Consider the following 24,798-nt stretch of genomic DNA (forward strand, 5'->3'; position numbering starts at 1 on the left):
TGCCTGCTTGCCTAAAATGCAAACAGCATCGTTTGCATTTACTGAGAGGATATGAAATGACTGGCACAATGAGCGAAAATCACTGTATCTGTGAGCCTGGTTTCAAGTGAAAGGATGCATGGCAAAGTTATAAAATATCCATGGGAGAACCTCTTCCCCACTTTTAATTACCTTCCCCTCTCTCCCTTCTCTCCTAAGCATCACACAAAGTTAGGTTTACCCAAGAGTTGGGAAAGGTCAGATTTTAGGACCAGCAGCCATGGAGATGGCCCAGGACTTGGCTGCAACTCAGCCCTGAGCCAGCAGCCCACCCTCTCCGTTTGATGCTGGCACTTTTTGGCAGAGTTCCTGCTACTACTCAGAAAAGTACAGTCGTCTGTAAGAATATTAGTTTCCCAACATATTGACTCTACTCCAGGATAAAATTACCTCTTGAACTCCAATAGAATTGCAACACAACTTTCTTTTTAATTGCTTTAGTTCTGTGAATATGTGGTGAAGAAAACTACAGTAAAGTAGCATTTGTTCTTAAAGTGCAATTACTGAGCAGCTGCAGAAAGCTCTAGCATGAGATATCATCATCACGTATATTGTCTAGAAATTAGCCAAGCTGATAAAGTCAGTGCCAATGCAGATTCTGTTTTAGAAGGTCCAATTTCAGTGGTGCATTGTCACAGAAACATACTCAAAAAATGGAAGAATTGACCAGTAGCTCTATAGTTTGAGTAACCAAGGGACATATTAGGTATTTAATGACATACACAATCATAAACAGGCATTGACCTATGTCCTTAAATTCTACTCTTACATAAAGAATCAAGTACAGGCTTGTCCTACTTTGGGAGACATGTTTCCAAAATCCAAGCAAATGAATCAGATAAATTATAGTCAAGTTTGTATTATTAGCAAAGGTCTCCCAGTAAGATACTTTTTAAAATTGAGGTTCCTCAGTGTGTATTTTAGACTCTATTGAAGCTAAGAAATTGAAGGTCAAAGAGATGCTATGATAGACAAACCCTAAAATTATAATGTAAAGTACTGAGGAAGCAGTTTAACTCAAAGCCTGGCACATCGTACATGGTCAATGAATACTTGCTGAATGATTAACACACATTTTAAAGTCAGCATTTACGGCATAAGATGAGGTACACATACACTATAAAAAATTGTGTATATATATGCATAAAGTTTCATACCTTTCCATAAATTTTTGAAAAATGTCACCTCGAAGGCTTTCACAAATTTCTTCTATGTATGGCTGGAAGAGATGGAAAAGAAATTCCACACTGAATGAATTGGAATGTATCAAAAAAACACAAACCAATGAGACTCAGGTTAAGCGAAGTTCCCAATTATGCACTCCCCATAGCATCGTGTCTGGTACCTGCCTTTCTCCGTGCCTGTCTAATATTCACTAATGGATTCATCAATATTTATCTACACCACTTGATTCTATGAAGACACAGACAGGTCTGCCCTGTTTGCCACTATATTCCTAGTACCTAATATGACTCCTGGCAAGTCACAGACACTTCTTACATGAGCAGGGCTCGCTTCATGGAGGTGTGACTCAGAAAAGCCTGGTGCTGGGTTTAAAGCTCTGTTGTTGCCATTTCGAAATTTTTTTTTTTTTTTTTTTTTTTTTTGAGACGGAGTCTCGCTCTTTCACCCAGGCTGGAGTGTAGTGGCGCGATCTCGGCTCACTGCAAGCTCCGCCTCCCGGGTTCACGCCATTCTCCTGCCTCAGCCTCTCCCAGTAGCTGGGACTACAGGCGTCCGCCACCACGCCCGGCTAATTTTTTGTATTTTTAGTAGAGACGGGGTTTCACCTTGGTCTCGATCTCCTGACCTCGTGATCCGCCCGCCTCGGCCTCCCAAAGTGCTGGGATTACAAGCGTGAGCCACCGCGCCCAGCCTCGAAATTCTTAATCATTTTTGTATGAGGAGCGCTGCGTTTTCACGTTGCACTGGGCCCCACAAGTTATGTGGCACAACTTGTAAGCTAATAAAAGCATCTGTAATCTGTACTGAGTTTTAAAAACTCAAAGCTAATAGGTCCATGAAGTGAAAATTTTTTTTAATTTGCTATTTTATTTGATTTTCTATCTCTTAGATACATAGAGAAAACCACAGGGGAGAGTTGATCCAATCCCACTCCTCATCTTACAGGTAAGGCTACCAGACTGCAGGCAGGTACACTCCCAAGGTCTCTGAGAAGGTCCATGGCTAAACTGGGGTTAAGGCAAGGGCTGCTGGTTCACATGCACAGCGCTCTTCCTCTCATGGAGAACAACTACCATCTACTTCAACTTCATGCCACTTTACCCATTACTGAATAAACAGCATCAGCTTTCCTTTTCCATGTGATGAACTTTTGAAATCAAGAACTATAAAAGTATAAAGTGACAATATTTCACAGTTCAGCCCAGAGTCAATTAGATAGTTTTGGGAAACATTTTGGCACCCTCAGCTCATTGAATGATCCAAATTTAACCTTTTTTTTTATGTCTTCATAGATCATCCTGAAAGTTTACAAAAAAAAAATAAAAGAAAAACTACATCATGGAACAGTACAAACCAAGTGACGAGAATAGGAAGTCTGCAGAAGCCACAGGAACCAAACATGGGCTGGGAGGCAGCTGCAGTCCTTCTGGGAGCCTTGCTTCCTGCAAGCAGAAAGGACGCTAGCCTGGTGGGCAACGCGGGGTAGGGGACACTGGTTGGGGGTGAACCAGTCTACGCCAACTTGCAGAACTATCCCTGTCCTGGGGAAGGCACTGGAGCTAGTTGCGAAAACCATATGGACTTTGTCCCCTTTGTGGTGAAAGAGGAAGCTAAATTATCTCTCTCTGAAGTTCCTTCCAGCTCTGAAATCCTATGATTCCAGGAAACACACAACATCTATCTTAGCAAAGTCCTCGACAAGTCTCAAGAGGTTCAAAAGAGTCAAGAGACGAAATAGATTCAAATGTCCAAAGACCTAAGAAAAGGCTACATTTATAGATCACAGATTTTTCTATTTATAAAAGCTATTACGTCAATTAATATTTTTCTTTCATATTTTATCAAACATCCCTACTTTCTGCTAATAAAGTAAAAGATGAGTGTCACTGGGAATTCCTAAGACTACACAGAATCTACCATGCTGCCACTTTTCAACAGAAGGAACTGCAACAGGCTTGCTAAGGAATATGAAAGCCAGAGTTCAACAGTGAGATGAGGAGCAGACTACTTTCCCTCTCTGATCCTCAGTTCCCTTAATCTGTAAAAGAGAACAGTCGTATCTAAGTTGCAAGGCTGTCGTGAGAATTTGGTAAGATTCAGAATACTGAGAGCCGAGCTCAGGGCCCAGTGCAGTTTAGAAGCACTCAAGCACAAGCCAGGGCCCCTCCCAAGCCCGCCACCAACGGACCTATGCACTTACCTCTAAAGGCAATCTTACAACCAAAAGAATTTAATAAAAAGCATTTGTATTTACTTTAAAAACAGTTTTGTTTTACTATGAACTTCAACTGACTTTACTGGTTAATGTACCTCTGTAAACAGGACATTCAGACATGTACCTTTTACTTATACTTTAGTCATTATGCTCTGATGGTACATAATACATAGAATTGCATTAATGTACTCCTTATTTTAATAAACTTTATAATATTTTCTTCACTTCTGAAATAAGAATAATACCCATTCTATATCTGTTTAGCCAGAAAATTATTTTGACTATTTTTTTAATGAACAAAACAAATCAATAAAGTGTTTTTTAAAAGATATATGAAAGAAATTGCTTCTAAATGAATGTTTTTTGAAGGTATGAAAGAATCCTAGTGGTCTTTGTATCTCAACTGGAACAATTTTTTTCAATGTTATTTATGTTATAGTAGAAGCTAAAATCAGATTTGTAAAACCCATGTATTATGAGGTATAGTTTAGCAATGTTAAATGTAATTGACCATAAGGCTGTCTACGTACCATGGCAAAGTCAGATGAAAACTGAAATTCTGACACTCAAATATCATGGAAACAACAAAAAGCAGATATTGACACTGTACTTGCTGACTGTAAGATGTGTGATAATAGCTAACATTTGTGGAGCACAGTGATAGGCGGGCCTCGTACAAAGCAACCCGTGTGCACCCTTCTCACTGAATCCTCAAGACCTCCATTTGAGGGAGAGCACAGTGTCATTTCCACTTTACAGATGAGAAAACTGAAGTTAGGAAGGTGGAGAAGCTTACCCAAGGTCCTCCAGCTACGGCCCTGGGACTCAAAGCCAGGTCAGGTCAATGAATTTCATAACCCAAGCTTATAACCCACTACGATCCAGACAGGTATTACATTTTATGCAAGTCCATCTAATTATTGTCACAGAAAGGTAACACCCAATTTGTTACTATCTAAATACGCTCTAAGAGCCAAATCAGTATTTGCTCTGCTGAATAATCAAATACATTTTGCATAAACACCATCATAAGATGCCAAAGTTGGCCGGGCATGGTGGCTCATGCCTGTAATCCCAGCACTTTGGGAGGCCGAGGCGGGCGGATCACGAGATCAGGAGATCGAGACCATCCTGGCTAACACGATGAAACCCCATCTCTACTAAAAATACAAAAATTAGCCGGGTGTGGTGGAGGGCGCCTGTGGTCCCAGCTACTTGGGAGGCTGAGGCAGGAGAATGACGTGAACCCGGGAGGCAGAGCTGGCAGTGAGCCGAGATCGTGACACTGCACTCCAGCCTGGGTGACAGAGCAAGACTCTGTCTTTAAAAAAAAAAAAAGATGCCAAAGTCAACTTATCTCCCTTTATAAATGACCAACTTATCCAGGAAAAAGATGAGTTGATTATTTTCACTTATTAAAACCATTATATTAATGACATTCTTTTCTATTTCTTGTAATTCATAGAAACATGAAAAGCACTTTATTCACGGGAGAATCTGACTGTCCTTGTAAACCACTGCCACCTCTATAAAAAACACAGGATGGAAAAGGCTTTTGGGAGGAAGTGAAACCATCTCATCTAAAGAATGCCAAATATATAGGCCTATTAGTTGGGAATTTGATTTTCCAAGTCTTGTCATTTAAACCTATATGATGGTATTGTGTTCAAGATATGAACAGCCAAGGTAAAATACAATTTCCCAAGACTCAAAGATCACTCAAACATCTGCTCCTGAATCTTGAAAATAAATTGTATTTCCCCTAGAGGATAATCACAGCAAGTATCAACAGCCTTGCACTACAAAATAAATCTTGTAGAGTCTTTGCTCATCACAGGTGCTGGAATGTCAAATGGGCAAAAACTTTCTTCTCTGATGTCTTATCTTGACTGATTTCTAGAACATAATGTTACTACAAAGCTCTAATGGCCTTTTTCAGAAAAGGCTTTAGGAAGCACGTTGGTAGAAGGACACTTTGCAATGGGAAGATAAACGATAATAAACTCAAATAGTCCCAGACAAAGCTCCAGAATAGAACACAGTCTTTACAAAGCAAGTCCTCTAGTGTAATTGCACATGCAAAAAGAATGTCACCAAGGCCAAGTGTTAAGCAAATATTATCTATTTATTTTGGAATAATTTTATCTTACCTGAAAAAGAGTTGATGTCACTTGTTTCTTGGATAAATGACTTTGTACATGTTCTACAGCTTGCTTTGAGAAAGGCTGTCAAAAGTCAAAAATAATATTTTTAAGTAATAAAATGTAACAAATCTGTGTATGTTATATAATATCACAACAGATAAATTTAACACAGCAATTACTAAACAGTAACCTACGGTAATTATATTAACAAACATTCTTTAAAAATCTGTTGAGTATTTATAGGCAATCCCAGCAAATGCTTGCTCCTCTGGGCATCCAGTTCTTAGATACATGCCCAGAAGAATGACCATGCAGGGGCTGACATTATGCAATTCCAGAAGGGTTCAAGATCACTCTGATAAGAAAGTGTAAAGAATCCTATTATCAGGTCAAGTGCACTGGCTCATGCCTATAATCCCAGCACCTTGGGAGGTCGAGGCAGGAGGATCGCTTGAGCCCAGAAGTTCACGATCAGCCTGGGCAACATAGTGGAACCTCATTTCCATAAAGATAAAAATAAAAATAAAAATGACCCAGGCATGGTGGTGTGCGCCTGTAGTCCTAACTACTCTGAAGGCTGAGATGCGAGGATTGTTTGGGCCCTAAATGCATACATTCATCAACGAACTGATAATGGGGTTGTAAAAATGTAAAATTTCCATCAAATAAGAGAAAATACACAAAAATACCCCTAAGAATTGATGTCAGGATTACAAAGTCAAGCCATAGTGGTAAAAGGCTCTAAGTTAAGGAAAGTCTTACTGTAACCACAGCGAGGGGAACTAGGGCAAAAACAATGGAGCTCCCTCTGATAAAAATTAAAATGGTATCCTCCCCTCTCCAAACTTCAAATTGTGTCTTCTTTAATAATGCACAAGAAGAAGAAAGGCTTAAAAGTACCATCATACAAACAAACACGCTCTAAACTGCTGAACTACATAAAAACTAAGTTTATGGAGGCTTTCCCATTGAACATCTGGCATTCTTCAAGGGTTCAGTCCTTCCCTACTGAGGCAGCAAAGCATGGAGTAGCAACAATTAGTCCTAGGCCCAGAAATTCCTTCATCAAGCCAGGTGGGTCCAAGGAACAGAGCAGTGCATGCCACAAGAAAGAGACGTCCTCTTTAGCCACAGTTATGCAAATGTCTGCAAGAACTGTAAATAAACAATGAATACAGAAGCACCAAAATACACCATTACCATAACCAGTGCTGTCCAATAGGACTTGCTACGACAATGGGAGAACTGTGTATCTGTGCCATCCAATACAAAAGCCACTAGCCCCATATAACCACTGAATACTGGAAATGTGGCTCATGAGGAACTGAGGTATTAAATTTTTACTCCCATTTGACTTTAGTTAATTTAAAGTTAAATGTAAATTGCCACATGCAGCTAGTGGCTGCTGCGTTGATATAGCAGGCCAGGACTGTCAGGCCACCCTTTGGAAAACATTCCTAATGTAGAGATATTACATGGTAAATGTTCTTCCAGTTACTCCTGGTAGAATAATTTCCTAATAACCTAGTTTATCCTAATGACCAAGTTTAGATTGTTTATCTTATTTACAAGGAAAAAAAAATTACAACTGCTATTGAACTATTAATGGACAAAATTAACATAATGATTATAAGCCACCTTATTCATTCAAAGAGACCATTTAAAATTTATATTTATCAATAGTTGATTAGCTTAATTGTTAAAGTATAGCTCATTTTAAAATAATAAAGCTTAATTTCCTTTAGAATGTCTTGAATTGAGACTTTTTCTTCAGTTGATCTAAATTAGCGATTTTATTTCATTGATTTTTGCAGCGAAAGTATCAGCTTTTGGAAATAAACTAAGCTTACACGAAGCAACACACGTCGTGGCAATATTACCAGGAAACAAACAACAAAGCAGAAGAAATAAGTTCCACCCCGGGCCTGCATTTTTCAACTTTAAACACCTTTCTACTGTTTTACTTTCATTCTGGAAACACTGAACAGGGTCCCTTATTCATCAGTATTAAAGTAACAGAGTAAGAAGAAATACTTACATGTGAACAGGAAAGAAGTTCCTTCATGATGTAGGCATCATAAATTTGTCGACTTCTGCAAAGGCGGTCTTCCTCATTATCAAGTTTTTCATATTCTTTTATCTAGGTTTTTTAAAGTTATCATTGTTAGGTTATATCTTCCTGGAAACTTGCCTTATTAAAATATATTACTGGCCCAGGCAGAAACCACTTGCACATGAGATAAAGCAAATTACTGAACCGGCTATTCCACAGGAAACAGCTACTTCTAATGTTGTAATAATGAACTTGGAATAATTTAAATTCAACTAGAAACATACAAGTGGATTTTTTCCCTATGATGACTCTCATCACTTAAATGTAGAAACATAATATTAGGAAACACACACTGCCATGGTTACAATTATCTTACAATACATGAGCCATAGACCATGCATCCTTGCCAATTCTCCTCTTCAAAGCACAAATCATTTCAATTTGGCTGTAATTCAGTTCCAGGAGTTATGATAGGGAATGTTCTCACTCAACTACAGTGTTCCAAAACTACGAGGAGGAAAAAAATATATTGCCAGAATTCCTGCAAAGAGATTTTTCAAAAATCAACTAAAGCAATTAAATATTATAGAAAGGAATTAACCCACAGATAAAAGGATTGGCTTTTCAGGTTGGAACCTCAGCTGCACTATACAAGTATTAACAGACAGGTGACTTCAAATCGTGTATTTTGCTGTATTCAGCAAAGGTAACCTGGTTGGTGTTAAAAATGACTAAATGATGAAACTGTGCTTTAGAAATATTTGCCTTATGTGGAAATGGCTCCCAATGCTCTAACCTGATAACAGAAGGTCCTGGACCTCAGAATTGTTCCCAATTTATTTACAGAAATACTTTTAATCCAAAAGACAAGAAGAGAATGAAAACATACATGAACTATGAAGCTCGGAGGGAGACTGTCACAAAGATCTTCACTATAATGACTGATTAGTACATATGACTTCCTCTCACAAACTAAATAGAAATAAAGGTTACCTTTTACCTTATAGTATGGCTTTCACAGTTTTGAAATCAAAACCAGCAAATCCTATTTGTTAGATTCCTAATAAAGATAAGGGCACAGTCATGCAGGTGAGGGAAAAAAGGTACGTGAAACACTGAGGTCTCATATGAGTCATATGAGGGCTAGCCGGTTCACACGCTGAGAAATCACCAGGAACATCTCAATTGTCCTGAAAGATCATCAGTGTTACACTGTGATGGCTGAAATTCACATGGAGTCTTCTTGAAGAAGACAATAAAACCTGACATAAAGGCAGGCCGACTGGGGAAGGCTGATACTCTATCCAACAGGAAAAGACCATCTTTATGAAGAATCAGTCCAGTAATGTCAACATAGCCAAAAGACCAGGGCTTAACCATTCTAAGTCAATTCAGGAGAACAAGTCTAACATGTCCAAGTGCCATACCAGATGTGAATATGGTAGCTGCAAAGTAACAGAAGCCAGATACCAAAATCCGAAGGAGAGTCGGAAAATAAATCAAAGATTTGTGGCTTGGTTGATTCCGTTTGTTGTATTTTGCTTTAGGCAAATCCAAAGGTTAATGCCAGAATGCTAGGATAAAATGGTAGACTATCACTAAACCAAAGGCAAAAGTTTCTGCCTCTACATAAGAACAGCCTCAAGGGATAATAAGACTTCATGGAATGATGATCCTTGAAAACAAGTGTAATGAAATTTAAGTCTATGTTCCAAGAAGCCTACAAAGCAAATTGACACCTGGTTAAACAAATGCTCATTCTATGGAAGTTCCTTCCCATGAACAGCCAAATCCCATCATTTCTGGGTAAATGATGCTCTGAACCACAACACTGTCTTGACTAAGAGCCTTGTGACTTCTAAGCTCCAACTTGACAACAGAAAAGGTAACTCTTGGTATGCAAAATAAGAGCCTAAAGCATCTGTGGCTATAATTTGGTATTCGCTTTCTATAATCAGTAAGAACACTGATTAAAGACCATGCAGTCGACTACCAATAGCTCTAAACAGACGTCCTATTGCAACATATACATAGCAAATGCCATCTCTGATTCCGGAAGTTTGGTTGTCCAGGTAACCTGGGCAGGAAGAGGTCTAAGTTCAAGGTGAAAAGTCTTCCCTACTGCAGGATAGAAACACTATCATCAATAATAAATATTCACAGACCTGTAGTCCCTTTCTGCTTTGGTGGTTACACATCTCCCAGGTGAACTGGAAGCCTAAATAACCTGAGCCCTAAGAGCAAGCACTTTTGGTCCACAGGTATCATAGTCTCTGCTTCTGCGCCCATCCTTTGTTCCACCACCATTGCAGTGAGATGGTCTAGTGAAATCATCTCTGCCTGGCCCAATCCAAGGCTCTCTCTTTTGTCCTTCACCTTATTGACTTCTCAGCAGCATTCAACTCAGTTGTCCACTGATGCCTTCTTTGAAACTTTCTTCTCTGACTTCTGTGACCTATCCTCTCCAGGCTTCTCTTTCTTGGTCTCCTTTGGCAGTCCCTCTCCTCTGCTTGACTTCCAAATCCTGAACTGCCTCAGAGCATGGTGCTGGGGGCACCCCTTCTTCACCAGCTAAGTTCTCCCTAGGTAAAGCTATGTAGTCCCACAGTTTCAAATATCAATTACATTCTGATGACTAAGTCTGGATCTCTAGGACTCCTGAGCTCCAGATTCTAAATATCTAACTATCTATTTGACATTTCCAGTTGAATATCTAGAAAGCATCTCAAATTTAACACGTCTAAATGAAACCTTTAACTTCCACATCCTCTGTACTCCAGCCAAATGGGCTCCTCTCCCAGTCTTCTTTATCAAAAAAATGAGTAAAATCATCCTCCCAGTTGCTTAAGCCAAAAAATGAATAATCATAAGGATTCCACTCTTTTGCCACGCCCCTGCCACCACCACCCCCTACATTCAATTCATCAGCAAATCACGTTTGCTTTATATTCAAAATATAACACAAATTCAGGCTCTGCTTCTGGTAAGAACCAATTAATTCCTAACAGAACAATCCTCCTGAGATAACAACTAAAATTCTGGACACATATAGACAATAAGCACTGAAGAGTGACCAAAGGAACACAGAGAATGGAAAAGGGCATCCAACAGAAACTGTAAGAATATAAAGAGCCACAGAAGGAATGCTCCAAAATTCTATGTATAAATCCAGTCAAAATCCCTGGTGGGCCCCATAATGACACACGAGCATGGCAGACCCTAAGCAGCCTAGCTAAGCCTTAAAGAACTGAACAAGATTCATCTTCCACCACTGCAGAGAGGACAGGGCTCAGAGTTTGAGTAAGCCAAGTTAACTGTATTCTTCAACGAACAGATGAAAAAATCCATATGCCTTGGAGGAGCATAACAGAGTTTAGAGTATCCACAATATATCAATCACATGTTCAAGATACAAGCTAAAATTATTCTACAGATGAAGAAACAGAAAATGTGACCCATATGCAAGAGGACAAACCATCAATGAAAACCAATCCAAGATAGCCCAGATGTTAGAATTATCAGACAAGGATTTTAAAGCAGCTATTATAACTGGACGTAACAGAAAGGATGTTAACAGAAAATATTCATGTAACGAATAAAAAGATAGGAAATAGCAGCAGAAAATAACTATGAAAAGAACCAGATAAAAATGTCAGAAGTAAAAAATAGAGTATCTGAAAAAAACATTCAATGGAATGGCAGATTAGAGATGCCAAAAGAAAATGCCAATAAATTTGAAGACAAATCCACAGGAAGTATCCAATCTAAAGAAAAGAAAGAAAAAATATTGGGCGAAAACTCAGACAGGGCATCCAGGATATATAGGATAAATAATATCCAAATATCAAATATATATATATATAATCAGTCTTAAAAGGAGAGGAAAGATTGAGGTAGAAAAATAATCCTTTAAGAAGTAATGGCCCCTAATTTTCCCAGATTTGGTAAAAAATATATATATAAATTTACAGATTCAAGAAACTCAGCAAACTCCACAAAGGATAAATACGATATCTAAAATTACTTCACTAAAAAGCAGAAGCTGTCAGAATGAGGGAAAAAAATAATCAAGACACTTTTATATCTGTCCAAAAGAAACACACTTTATATATAAAAACAAATTGATAGTAGAACGATGGGAAAAGATATATCATGAAAATAGTAAGCATAAGAAGACTGAAGTGTCTACATCTGTATTAATATCCAGTGAAGTCAATTTCAAGACAAAGAATATTACCAGAGATAGACACATTTCATATGGAAAGACACAACAATCAAATGTTTCTGTACTCAATAGCAGAGCTTCAAAAAATATGGAGAAAATGGACAAAATAAAAGAAGAAACAGACATTCTACAATCAGAGTTGAAGATTTTAACACCCTTTTCTCAGCAATTGATAGAACAACTAGATATAAAATCAAAAGAGATGTAGAAGCTATCATATCAACTACCTTGACCTAACAGATACTTATAAAACATGATACCTAATACTCCTCTGTTTTAATTTTTCCACGGGCATTAGAATAAAATGTAAATGTGTTACTCTGGCCCCAAACACTCTGCCTCTCTCTTCAACCTGATCTTATTTCACACTGCCTGCCCCTCTCTTCATGCAGTACAACCAGACCACACTAGTCCTGTTTCAGTTCCCCAAACATGCCCTGTTCTTTCCTACCATGTTAGGGGCTCTGTCTTGGCCACAACTTTAGCCTAAAATGCTCTCCCCCTCACCAAGCTTCCATCTTCAAAAGACCAGCCTCTTTAACATTCAAACCTGGGTTTAGATGTCATCTCCTCAGACAGTCTTTGACCCATCAATCTAAAGTGGTCACCAAGTCACAATACAACATGCTGAGTTTTGAGTAGGTTTTGAGTCATTACATAGCAGTCTTTACTTCCAGGTACATTTCCTGTTTATTATTTGTTTATTGTCTGTTTCTCTCAACCAGAATACAAGCTCGAAGAGATAAGTTCTTTGTATCTGTTCATCTGAACGATGTCTGGCATAATGTTGGTGTTTAATAAATATTGGTTATGCCAGGTGTAGTAGCTCATGCCTATAATCCCAGCACTTTGGGAGGCTATGGTGGGAGGATCACTTCAGGCCAGAAATTCAAGACCAGCCTGGGCAACACAGTGAGACCTCATCTCTACAAAAATTTTTAAAATTAAAAAAAAAGTATCTGGGTGTGGTGGTACACACCTGTTATCTAAGCTACTCAGGAGGCTGAGGCAGGAGGATCACTTGAGCCCAGGAGTTCAAGACTAGAGGGAGCCATGATTGCACCACTGCACTCCAGCCTGGGTGACAGAGTGAGACCCTGTCTCAAAATTTAAAAAATAATAAATAAATATTGGTTGAACCAGTGAAAAAAATCTATATAGTAACTTTATCTTGGAATAATATTTATTTTCTCTTTTCCATTATTTATTTTTAAATCTAGGTATAATGTACATATTTCTATAGGCTGCCTCAAAATCTAACTGGAATAAGAAGTATATAAATCAATATACAGAGCAGTAGCTGTGGGGCATCACTGTTCTGTGTGTTGCGTATATACACAACCACCCTACAAGACAGGTACTATAATCATTCCAGTTCTTAGCTAAGGAAACCCAGGTAGAGAAAAGCTTTCCCAAGTTTACACAACTAGTAAGTAGCAGAGTTCAAATCCAGGCAGTCAGAGTTCAGCACTAGAACTTTCAACCACTATGCTGCACGTAATAGAACAGCATATTATAGATACTATGATTTAGAAAGCAATTGTTCATCTGGTGTCCTATTTGAAACTCACAGTTAGCCTGTGAAGTAAGCAGGAGACGATCACTAGCCTCACTTTATAGATGAGGTAACTGAAGCTCAGATATGAAGCCCTCATACTATGACAGCCTCAAGTACAGGGACAGTGTCTGCATTTGTAAGCTCAGTGTCTGACGTAAGGTAGATACTTCAGGGTTTGCTGAATGACTTGCCCCATATCCCACAGCAAGTAAGAGGCACCGTTGTACCTAGATCCTAGCTAGGTCTTCTGCTGATGAGTCAAATAATGGTCCAGATGAAAATGCTGACCACACACACACAAGCAGCAGGCAAATGGTAGGCATGACATGAGCATTAGGAAACAAACAGTGTAAGAATCAGAGGAGTCAGCCATCACAGAAGACGGAAATAGCTGCACAAACAGACTTGCTAGAAAATGTAGAAATTTTCCATATTGAGCTAGACCTTACAGAAAGCTAGGCTTTCAACAAGCGAAGCAGCAGCATTCTAGGCTGGGGAAAGGACACAGTAAAGTAACAAAAAGAATGGGCTTGGATTTGGGGAATGCTGGTTAGTCAGGTTTGGCCAATGTAGACATTCTATGTAAGAAGGTAGTGAAAACTAACAGGGAGAGGTAGGTAATACGTAATGTAAAGATACTTTGAATGCCAGGATACGCAGTTAGAACTTTAACATGGGAAATGGGTAACTGTTTGGGGACACAGGAAAGTGGAAATACAATGTACAAAATGTACATTTCAAGATACCTGACAAGAGTTTTCTAGAGATTGGGGTCGCAAATCAACAAGCAGAAATTAAAGAAAAATTACTAGACTGACAAAAATGAGGGGTCAGAGAAGAATTACTGATAACTTCAATGTGTAAAGGCTGCATTGATTTAGAGAAATGCACTTGAGCCCCAAGAGTGGAGGGTATCTTCAGCGAAGGAATACAGAGCAGGTTGCTGAGGAGTTTTGCAGCATCCTCCAAGGGGACCATCTGATGAGCCAGACCCACCATGTGCCAAGCCAGAAGAGAGGTGAGAAGAGCTGGGGAGGACGCCAGCTAAGAGAAACACCAATGCTTCAAGTTCAAATGGAAATGTATGAGCAGCAATCACCACCGTATCTGCAATAAGTACTTAGGAAATAACCACAAGTAGATTGCCCATCTGTTTCAACCCAGCAAAAATTATCTGCTAAAGGAGATTTCTCTGTGTTTGACAAGGTGACTTAGTAAATGCTGAAACTGGAGAGTTGAAGTTTTTAGAAACACAAGAAAGAAATTTTTTATGACAGATCAAGCTGTGATACGTATCCAGATAAAATGCCTGATTATGATTCAGACTGAAATAATAAGGTCACTGAGTAAAATCCTTTTGGATTTAGCTTACTTTTTTACATTATGGTAAATGTACATCATAATTTGACCCTTCTTCCTAAAAATACATTAACATAATTTTCTAAGTTTTCATGTGTATGTATATTTTTATGTATATCTTCATATATAAATGAGAAAGAAAAGAATATTCCTCCAATTTTCAAATTTTTACAAGGATGACTAATATCAGGCAGGCCCAGTCATGCTATGCTTTCTTTTGACCATTTAAAATGTTTTAGGATAAAGATACATCACACTAATAATAATGGTATATATCATTTCTTAAATATATTTTCATTAAAAATAGTTTCTAATTTCTATTTTACTTTCCTCTTTGACTTATAAATTGTTTAGAAGTATATTCATTTTCAGGCAGTTAAGGATTCTTTAGTTTAACTCTGTTATTAAATTTGAGCTTAATTCTATTGTTGTCAGAGAACATGCTGTAAGCAATTTCAATCATGAAGTTTGTAGAAGCTTTCTTTAGGACTCAGCACATGATCTATTTTGATGCTCCATGTGTACTTTAAAGAATGTGGGCCGGGCGCCGTGGCTCACGCCTGTAATCCCAGCACTTTGGGAGGCTGAGGCAAGCGGATTACGAGGTCAGGAGTTCGAGACCAGCCTGGACAACATGGTGAAACCCCGTCTCTACTAAAAATACAAAAATTAGCTGAGCGTGGTGGCGGGTGCCTGTAATCCCAGCTACTTGGGAGGCTGAGGCAGGAGAATTGCTTGAACCCGGGAGACAGGTTGCAGTGAGCCGAGATCATGTCACTGCATTCCAGCCTGGGCAAGAGAGCAAGATTCCGTCTCAAAAAAAAAAAAAAAAAAAAAAGAACGTGAATTCTATTTTTGCTAGGTGCAGCATTTTACATATGTCAATTAGGTCAAATTTACTCATCATTTTATTAGGATCTTCTATATCCTTACTAATTTTTTGTCTGTCTGTTCTATAAGCTCTAGGTTATGTGTTAATATCTCCCAATGGGATTACAGATTTGTCATTTTATATCTGCCAATTTTTGCTTTATATTCTTTGAAGTTATTTGTGACATACAGATTTCAGTTTGTGATATCTTTTTGTTGGATTGGCCCTGTTATCATTAAGAAATATATCTTTATTTCAAAGCAGCATTATTGCATAGTTTGCCTGATACTAGTGTAGTTATGCTGGCTTTGCTTTGGTTAGTGTTCGTATTATATCACCTCTTCCATCCATGTGTTTAAACTATATCTCTTGTAAGCAGTATATTGGGGGAGGGTTGGTTCTTTATCCAGTCTGAAAAACCTAATCTTTTACTTGGAGTATTTAATCCTTTACGTGAAATGCAATTACTTAAATAGATTTGTAGCTACTTACTCTATGTTTGCAATTTGACCCACCTATTTTATGTCCTACTTATATTCCTTTTTTTGCCTTTCTGTTGATTAGCAAATGTTGTTTTATTTAATTTTTCCCTCTTTTAACTTAGATATACAGTCATGTGGAGCTTAATGACAGGGATACGTGCTAAGAAATGTGGCAATAGGCAATTTCAGAACTGTGTGAACATCATAGAGCATGCTTACATGAGCCTACATGGTATACCTACTACACCCCTACGCCGTATGATGTAGCCTATGGCTCCTAGGATTCAAACCCGGGCAGCATGTGACCATACTGAATACTGCAGGCAACTCTAACACAATGGTAGGTATATCCAAACATAGAAAAGGTACAGTAAAAATACAGTATTATAATCTTCTGGGATCACTGTCATATACACAATCTTTTGTTGGCCTAATATCATTATGCAGTGTGTGACTATATACACTATTCTTTTATAAATTACCTTAGAAATTAAAATAAACATCCCTGACCGATTACAATCCAATGGAAATTATTACTTATACTAAAATTATTACTTACACTAACCCCCAATAATCCTAGAAACTTAAAATATTTTAACTTCATTAAACTCCCCTGCGTTTTGTGCTACTGTCATGCAATTTAGTTCTAGATTATTTTAAGCTCGAGAAACACGACATTATTGTTTTATACAGTCAACACTCATTTATATTTTACATACATATTCACCCTTCATGCTCTCCATTTCTTCCTGCATCTCCATCTGGATCATTTTCCTTCTTTTTTTTTTTTTTTTTTTTGAGATGGAGTCTTGCCCTGTTGCCCAGGCTGGAGTGCAGTGGCGTGATCTCGGCTCACTGCAAGCTCCGCCTCCCAGGTTCACACCATTCTCCTGCCTCAGCCTCCCGAGTAGCTGGGACTACAGGAGCCCACCACCACACCCAGCTGTTTTGTATTTTTAGTAGAGACGGGGTTTCACTGTGTTAGCCAGGATGGTCTTGGTCTCCTGACCTCATGATCCGCCTGCCTCGGCCTCCCAAAGTGCTGAGATTACAGGCATGAGCCACTGTGCCCGGCCAGATCATTTTCCTTCTGACTAAAGTACCTCCCTTTAGTATTTCTTGTCATGCAGGTCCACTATTGACAAATCCCTCAGTTTTTGTTCGTCTAACTATATCTTTATATCACTTCATTTTTTAATGAGAATTTTTTATTTCAATTATCCACAAAACAATATTATAATACTTTATAAAAATATTAAGTTTAGGCTGCCATTATTCATTTTAAAAAGTGTGCTAGAAGGCTGTTTTTGCTAACTTCCTTTTTTGGTAAAGGTTAACTTCCACATTAAGACATTGAAGACAAAAAGCTGTTGGAAAAACTCTTCAAATGTACAAAGTTGTTTATTTTTCTTGGCAATTTAAAAATACAGAACAATTTAAAATGAATACACATTAAGTTAGTGTTTTATCCCTACCATACAATTGTTATTATATAAGGAACTGCTCCATTCAGTTAAAACCTAATGAATACCATCAACTTTTCCTGGCTTACTTTCCTGATCAGATTTGGTACATAACATAATTTTGTTACCCTTTTGAATATACTTAGAAAAATTACAATATCATAGTTCACATAAAGCCCTTTAAAAATCTCACGTCACAAGTTGCTGACAGGAGGAAATAATGATGTCACTCTTCTTAGGAAGACCCTCTTGGTAGAGAGTCAATACTAAGTAGGTTACATAAACAGAAAAAACAACCTCAATTTTTAGTACCAGAACCATTGCCAACTTTCATGAAGTCCATCTGTCACATTTTAAAATGGTTTGAATTTGAACGTATATGCCATGGCACAGAATTTCAAATCTAATGATTAAATCAGGTAAATAATGATAGTTAAGAATTATATCCTGAAAATAGAGGAACCTAGTATAAGGCTTAATTTAAGGTGTGACTGTATGAGAGTATTTTATAACATACACACCAGACCTTCATTTTATTTATTAGATTTAATTTTTCCTTTGCTAGAGACACTTATACCACTAATGCTGCTATTCGAATTTGTAATTTGAAATTTTTTAGTTGCTCTTAAAAATAGTTTTATTTTGTATGTTTCACTTTTGCACTTCAGGGTAAAAACTGTTAAGTTTAGGCTGCCATTATTCATTTTAAAAAGTGTGCTAGAAGGCTGTTTTTGCCAACTTCCTCTTTTGGTAAAGGTTAACTTCCACATTCCTTTTCACCACTGTTAATATTCAGAATAAGTTTTCCTCCCCAAATCAACTATTTAATATATTCTAAAGGGGAAAAAATGACCACCATTAAGTAGACTTTAAAAGTGAATGTAGATTCAAACATGATTTGAAAACTGGAGTTCTAAAAATGTTTTGCATAAAAGCCGTATCCCACTGGAATGAATGTGAAGCCGTAACTTCACTATTTTGAACAAATAATGCCCAGTGTGTAAGAAAAATTAGTTTTATAGTTAGTTATACCTTATAACTCTTAAAAGTCTCAGAAGATAGCTAAGTGAGGAGCTTTAAATGCCAGCAATGCCATTTTGTCACTCCATGACATCAACATTAAACATTACATTCCATCCCTCTTCTTGTAAAACTTTTCACATTTTCTTTTCTCGTATTTCTTTTAAATACATTTTCCTCTCTCTGTTCATCTATTTCAACATGGGCAAAAGTACATTCAAGTCCCTGATCTGGTCCTCTTTTCTATTTGTGGCACCCATTGCCATAAGGACATATTAGCAATATCTCACAGTACCAAGTCTATTTTTTTCAAAGGGCTCTTTAAATGCTGGGTCTTACTCTGCATGCTATCTAAAGATTAAAAGATTTCCCCTTGGATTGGACAGTTTCAATTATATATTGCCTTAAAAAATCGCTGGGCATGATGGCTCATGCCTTTGGGAGGCCAAGGCGGGCGGATCACGAGGTCAAGAGTTCAATACCAGCCTGGACAACATGGTGAAACCCTGTCTCTACTAAAGACATAAAAAATTAGCCAGGTGTAGTGGCGGGTGCTACTCAGGGCACTGGGATTAAAGGGTGGCACTGGGATTACAGGGTGCTACCTATAATCCCAGCTACTCAGGAGTGCTACCTGTAATCCCAGCTACTCAGGCGGCTGAGGCAGGAGAATCACTTGAACCAGGGAGGCAGAGGTTGCAGTGAACCAGGATGGTGCCAATGCACTCCAGCCTGGGCAACAGGGCGAGACTCTGTCTCAAAGAAACAAACAAACAAACAAACAAAAAAATCAATGCAACCTCATACAAGATTAAGTCACTTTCCAGTTACCTTCATTATTCTAAGCCAAACTCTTCAGAAAAGGACTGAAGTGAAAAATTTCTTATTCTACTTTTCAGTTCTATTAATATGAATGTTAACATACTGCATTATACTTTCAAATTCCACGTCTGTGGTCTAACATTTAATCAAGTTTGAGATCCTGTTTATATTCCTTTTGAAAAACCTGGCCCATGTCCATGCAAAAGGAGGCATATATTAAGATTGCCTATTGACTATTTAACTTAGAAAAAACTTTTGAGAATAATAAATATAAGAAAGTTTAAAAAACTGGAATGGAATTACTTGGTCCCATGATATTATTTAATTTTAGATTTTATTATGGTATAGCTTTTTATCACTCAAGTTTTATCTATAACAATAAATAATTTTCTTTGAGCAATTCTGACTTTGGGGAAGAAAAGAAGGAAAATAATTTATAAGCAGTAGCCTCACTGTCCTTCATTACCATGCTATCACTCACACTGTCATCAGTATCTTAGCTCTATTTTCTTTGGACCCTGAAATCGGTTGGAAAATTCATCATCGTACTTTAGAGTTTAATACTTGGGGAAAAAAAGTGGTTTTGTGGAACCATATCTGGGATTCCAGTTTACCATAAAAAATGTGGAGAGTAAAGAAGATTTTCTTCTTTTGATCCCTGTAGAAACTCTACACAGGTTCTTCACATTTTGGCAGATTTGTGCACATAAAATAGGCTACTTGAATTAGAAGTTTTCTCCTGGCTGGTACTATGGCTCTGTAGCAGTGAAGTAGTCTCCCAAGAAGGACTGAATATATTCAAATGTTGGTCTTTCATCAGGGTCCTTCTTCCAACACAGATTCATCAATTCATGGAGGGATTCTGGACAGCCCTGAGGGCAGGGCATCCTGTATCCTCGCTCCACCTGTTCCAGTACTTCACAGTTCACCATACCTGGATATAGCACTCTGCCCTTTGTTACCAGTTCTGTTTGTAGAATTCCAATGAGCAGACATCAGACTTTATTGTAAACCCACCATACAGTGCAGCCTCAGGAGCTGTCCATTTGACTGGAAATTCTGCACCTTGTCTTGATGTGTATTCATTGTCTTCAATTAACCTTGCTAAACCAAAATCTGCTATTTTGCACATAAGATTTTCTCCTACAAGAATATTAGCAGCCCAGAGATCTCAGTGAATATAGTTCATTCTTTCAATATATGCCATACCATCAGCAATCTGAGCAGCCATATCAACCATTTGTGGAAGCTTCAAATACTTTCCATCTCCTTCCTTAAGGAAATCGAATAAGCTTCCTTTTGACATCAATTCAGTGACAATGTAAATTGGCTCTTCAGAAACAACAGCATATAGTGGAACAAGTTTACCATGTCTTATTTTTTTCATTATCTGAGCTTCTTGAAGAAAACTTCTGGCATCATTGTACCTGGTTTTAGTATTTTGATTGCTACTTTTGTGGTTCCATTCCATATTCCCATCCACACTTTGCCAAAACATCCTTGTCCTAGTTTAACCTCTAGTCGCAGATTACCAAGGGATTTCCCAAGCATCTTTTGCTAGACCTTGAGTCTGAGGTTTCACAGTTGTTAACTTGTGGCATAAACCATCAGCATGTTCTGTGTAGTGTTTTGCCAATTTCTGCAGAGTATCAAATTGTTCTCTGGTTGTGATATAGTATCCACCATTGTCAAGTTTCCTAATTTTGTAGTGTTTCACGTTGTCACCCCTTACCTCATCCCAATCACGAATAGAGAGGGAATAAGCACCTTTAGTAGTTTCACTCTCTCGTTTTTGTTTTGTTTTGTTTGTTTTTTAGACGGAGTTTTTGCTCTTGTCACCAAGGCTGGAGTGCAGTGGCGCGATCTCAGCTCACTGCAACCTCTGCCTCCCAGGTTCAAGTGATTCTGCTGCCTCAGCCTCCTGAGTAGCTGGGATTACAGGCACTCACCACCACGTCCAGCTAATTTTGTACTTTTTTTTTTTGTAGAGATGGGGTTTCACCATGTTGGCCAGGCTAGTCTCGAACTCCTGACCTCAGGTGATCTGCCCATCTCGGCCTCCCAAAGTGCTGGGATTACAGGCATGAGCTACCGCGCCCAGCCATTTCACTCTCTCTTCCTAAGAAAATACCTCATTGATTTCCAGGATTCAGAAGTAATCTTTCAGCATCTTTTCTCCCCATTTTGCCAAAATACCATTCTTCTGCCTGAATGGAATCTGCAGGCGCTACATAACTGCTCAGGATATAACCATTCCTTCCTGTAGTGACTGATCTTGCTTCCCACTAGTCTCCTTCTGTATTGTTAATTATTTGAAATCTTTCACTCTTCTTAAATGAAAGGTCTTCTGTAGTTCTAGCTTCATAATCATGTAAGGCCACAAATATAGTAACACCACGTGTTAAGCCAGCAGGATATGAACTTGGCACCACTGAGAATGAGGAAGATGCCCACCTCCAAAAGGTGTAACCCCTGAGGATCGTCCAAATGGTGTCATGGAAAGATGGATGAAATTAACTGCTGTTCCCTTTGCTGAAGATGATGGACATGGTGAGACTGCGCTGGGTTCTGCTCCTATGGCTCACCCTTGTACTGACAGGCTCTGGAGTATTTTCAGGTATTTAATGGCTGAACTTTTGTTTTCTTTGCTTCTAACGCAGCCCATTATCAAATCTGTCCTCCGGCTGCGCTCTCAGGAGTCGCTGCTGCTGCAGCTCCCGGTGGTGGGAGGGGGCGGTGGGTGGAGATGAGGCCCGGGGCCCTCTCCTTCCTCCACCTCCTCGTCCTCCATTTTTGAAGGAAATTTTTGCTGGGAATAGAATTCTAGACTGGCAATTATCTTTCTCTCCTTTAATGCTGGCCATTTAATTTTTTTTTTTTTTTTTTTTTTTTTTGAGACAGCCTCCCTCGGTCACCCAGGCTGGAGTGCAATGGCAAGATCTCAGCTCACTGCAACTTCTGACTCCCAGGTTCAAGTGATTCTCCTGCCTCAGCCTCTTGAGTAGCTGGAATTACAGGCATGCAGCACCACACCTGGCTAACTTTTGTATTTTTAGTAGAGACGGGGTTTCACCATGTTGGTCAGGCTGGTCTTGAACTCCGGACCTCGTGATCCACCCGCCTTGGCCTCTCAAAGTGCTGGGGTTACAGGCGTGAGCCACTGTGCCCAGCCTCACTGTCTTTTTTAAAAATCATTTTTCTTAAGATGTCAGTCAGTCAAATTGTTGCTCTTTAAAAGTATTGTGTCTTCCCCACTGCTCACCATGGCTATTTTAAATATTTTTTCATAGTTTAAAAACTTTCTCATAGTTTCCATAGTCTTATACTGACATCCAAAGGTGTGTTTCACATGTATTCATTCTGCTTAGGGTTTCCTAAGCTTTCAACTCTGTTAGCTGCTGTCTTTCATCATTTTGTAAAATTCTTAGTATTATCTTTTCAAATATTGCTTTTGCCCTATTCTCTCCCTTCTCTTTCTGAAACTCCAAACCTACATGTGTTAGACCTTTTAAGAATGTCTCATGTGTCTTTAATGTTCCTGTTTCTTTTTTTGGTTCCTTTTCTCTGTGTTTCAGTTTGAGATTATCCACTGACTTGCCTTCCTATTTATTAATTTTGTCTTGAACTCTAACCAATCTGCTATTGAACTGAACCATTAGTTCTAATTTCAAATATAGTACTTTCTGTTCTAAAGTGGTTAAGTCTTCACAATAAATTCAAATATTCCTGAAATTATGTATCCCTTCATCTATTTTGTCCATCATTTTCTCTTTTTTCTTGAACATATGATTCATAGTTATTTTAAAGTTATTGTCTGCTAACTCCAATATCTGACTCACCTGCTGGCCTGCTTTTATTGCCTTGTTTATGATTCACATGATCTTGCTTCTTAGCATGTCTCATAATTCTTTACTGTATGCTAAACACTATAGAGTACTTATATAATGTTATTGCCTAGCTATAAAAAAGACAGAAAAGGACTCCCTTTGTACTCTGGTAAGTACGTAAGGAGGGAGCTCATCATCCAATGAGGGATGGTGCTAGGTTGGGTTGTCATTTTTGTAGGACCCCGTCTGCTTCTGCCTTAACCCTCTTTTTTTTTTTTTTTTTTTGAGACGGAGTCTCGCTCTGTCACCCAGGCTGGAGTGCAGTGGCGCCATCTCGGCTCACTATAAGCTCCACCTCCCGGGTTCACGCCATTCTCCTGCCTCAGCCTCCTGAGTAGCTGGCACTACAGGCGCCCGCCACCACACCTGGCTAATTTTTTGTATTTTTAGTAGAGACGGGGTTTTACCGTGTTAGCCAGGATGGTCTCAATCTCCTGACCTCGTGATCCACTCACCTCGGCCTCCCAAAGTGCTGGGATTACAGGTGTCAGCCACCGTGCCTGGCCTGCCTTGACCCTGTTTCTAAGGCACGCCCTCCATGGAGTTCAAGGAGAGACTTTTATTTCCTTAGCACTGGATTCAGTTCTGCCCATTACAAGTTTTCAGCTTAGCTCTTTGGCCTCCCACCCCACTCAGTTTGAAAACTTGGCGTGTGTTTTGAGACGGTGACTAATCATATACGTGGGGCTCCTCTAGTGTTATTTTTAAACTCTAGCTCCAGAAACCTTTTCTGCATTTTTTGTCTCCCAGAAGCAGCCAAACCTGGATGCTCATCTGCCTGCTACACCTGAAATCAACAGAAACCCTAGGTGAAAAGTAGCTGTAGATACTCAGTGTCACCAGACCACATCTTCTAGAGTTTTCACCTCTTGCCCAATCTGTTTTCAGACTCCAGACTCCAGCAGGTCTTTGTTTCCTAAGCGCTGTAAGGCTGTAGGAGATTTCAATGTGCCTTCTGGAAGTTTCTGGCCTCTCTCTTCAGCTCCCCTCCAACCTCAGATTTCACCAAATGTCTTATGGGGAAAATCAGTCACGCATTTGAGCACCCCACCACACCCCCCACCAAATCTCCAATTTGTCAGTCCATTATGACCAGAAAACCTTGGCTAGTATCTGTTTCAGAGACAGTAGCGGTCCTCTGCCTCTGCTCACATCTCCAGAACTAGCACGCTTCCACAGAAAATAAAATAACTGGCGCTCCTCGGTGCAGCTCTGCATGAGCCTCCCATCTCTGGAACTTTAGTCCAACTGTCCCTCATTGCTTCCATAGCACTCTGAAGCCTTTAAGAATGTGATTTTATGGCATACTCAGCTTTTTATACCTGTTAGCATCTCAAACTTGATACTGTATTTTGCACTACTAATTACTTTCAATGAATTTCTAAATATTTATAAGATATTAAGTAGTCTTAATATGTTCCAAAGTACAGTTTAAATATGCTTTTGAAAGAAAAGCATCAGTAAAACAGTTACTT

The 24,798-nt window shown here is 38.8% G+C and overlaps 1 protein-coding gene and 1 pseudogene across 6 annotated transcripts in view; both read right to left on the reverse strand.

The window, feature by feature from the left end:
* Positions 1–24,798, reverse strand: part of GRK3 (G protein-coupled receptor kinase 3) — a 170,485-nt gene that overhangs the window by 59,487 nt on the left and 86,200 nt on the right. For all 6 annotated transcript variants that reach the window (XR_010117117.1, XM_063623418.1, XM_055254259.2 and 3 more), the window contains 3 exons: positions 7,622–7,723; positions 5,590–5,664; positions 1,197–1,258 (listed from right to left, as the gene is read on the reverse strand). Coding sequence is in view for 5 of the 6 variants with exons in the window: in XM_063623418.1 (XP_063479488.1) it covers positions 1,197–1,258; positions 5,590–5,664; positions 7,622–7,723 (239 nt within the window). In the remaining variant the exon portion in view is untranslated. The remainder of the gene's footprint in view (positions 1–1,196; positions 1,259–5,589; positions 5,665–7,621; positions 7,724–24,798) is intronic.
* Positions 9,554–24,794, reverse strand: LOC129468550 (tyrosine-protein kinase Yes-like; annotated as a pseudogene).

The sequence above is a fragment of the Symphalangus syndactylus genome, chromosome 18, assembly GCF_028878055.3.
Source record: "Symphalangus syndactylus isolate Jambi chromosome 18, NHGRI_mSymSyn1-v2.1_pri, whole genome shotgun sequence".
NCBI lineage: Eukaryota > Metazoa > Chordata > Mammalia > Primates > Hylobatidae > Symphalangus > Symphalangus syndactylus.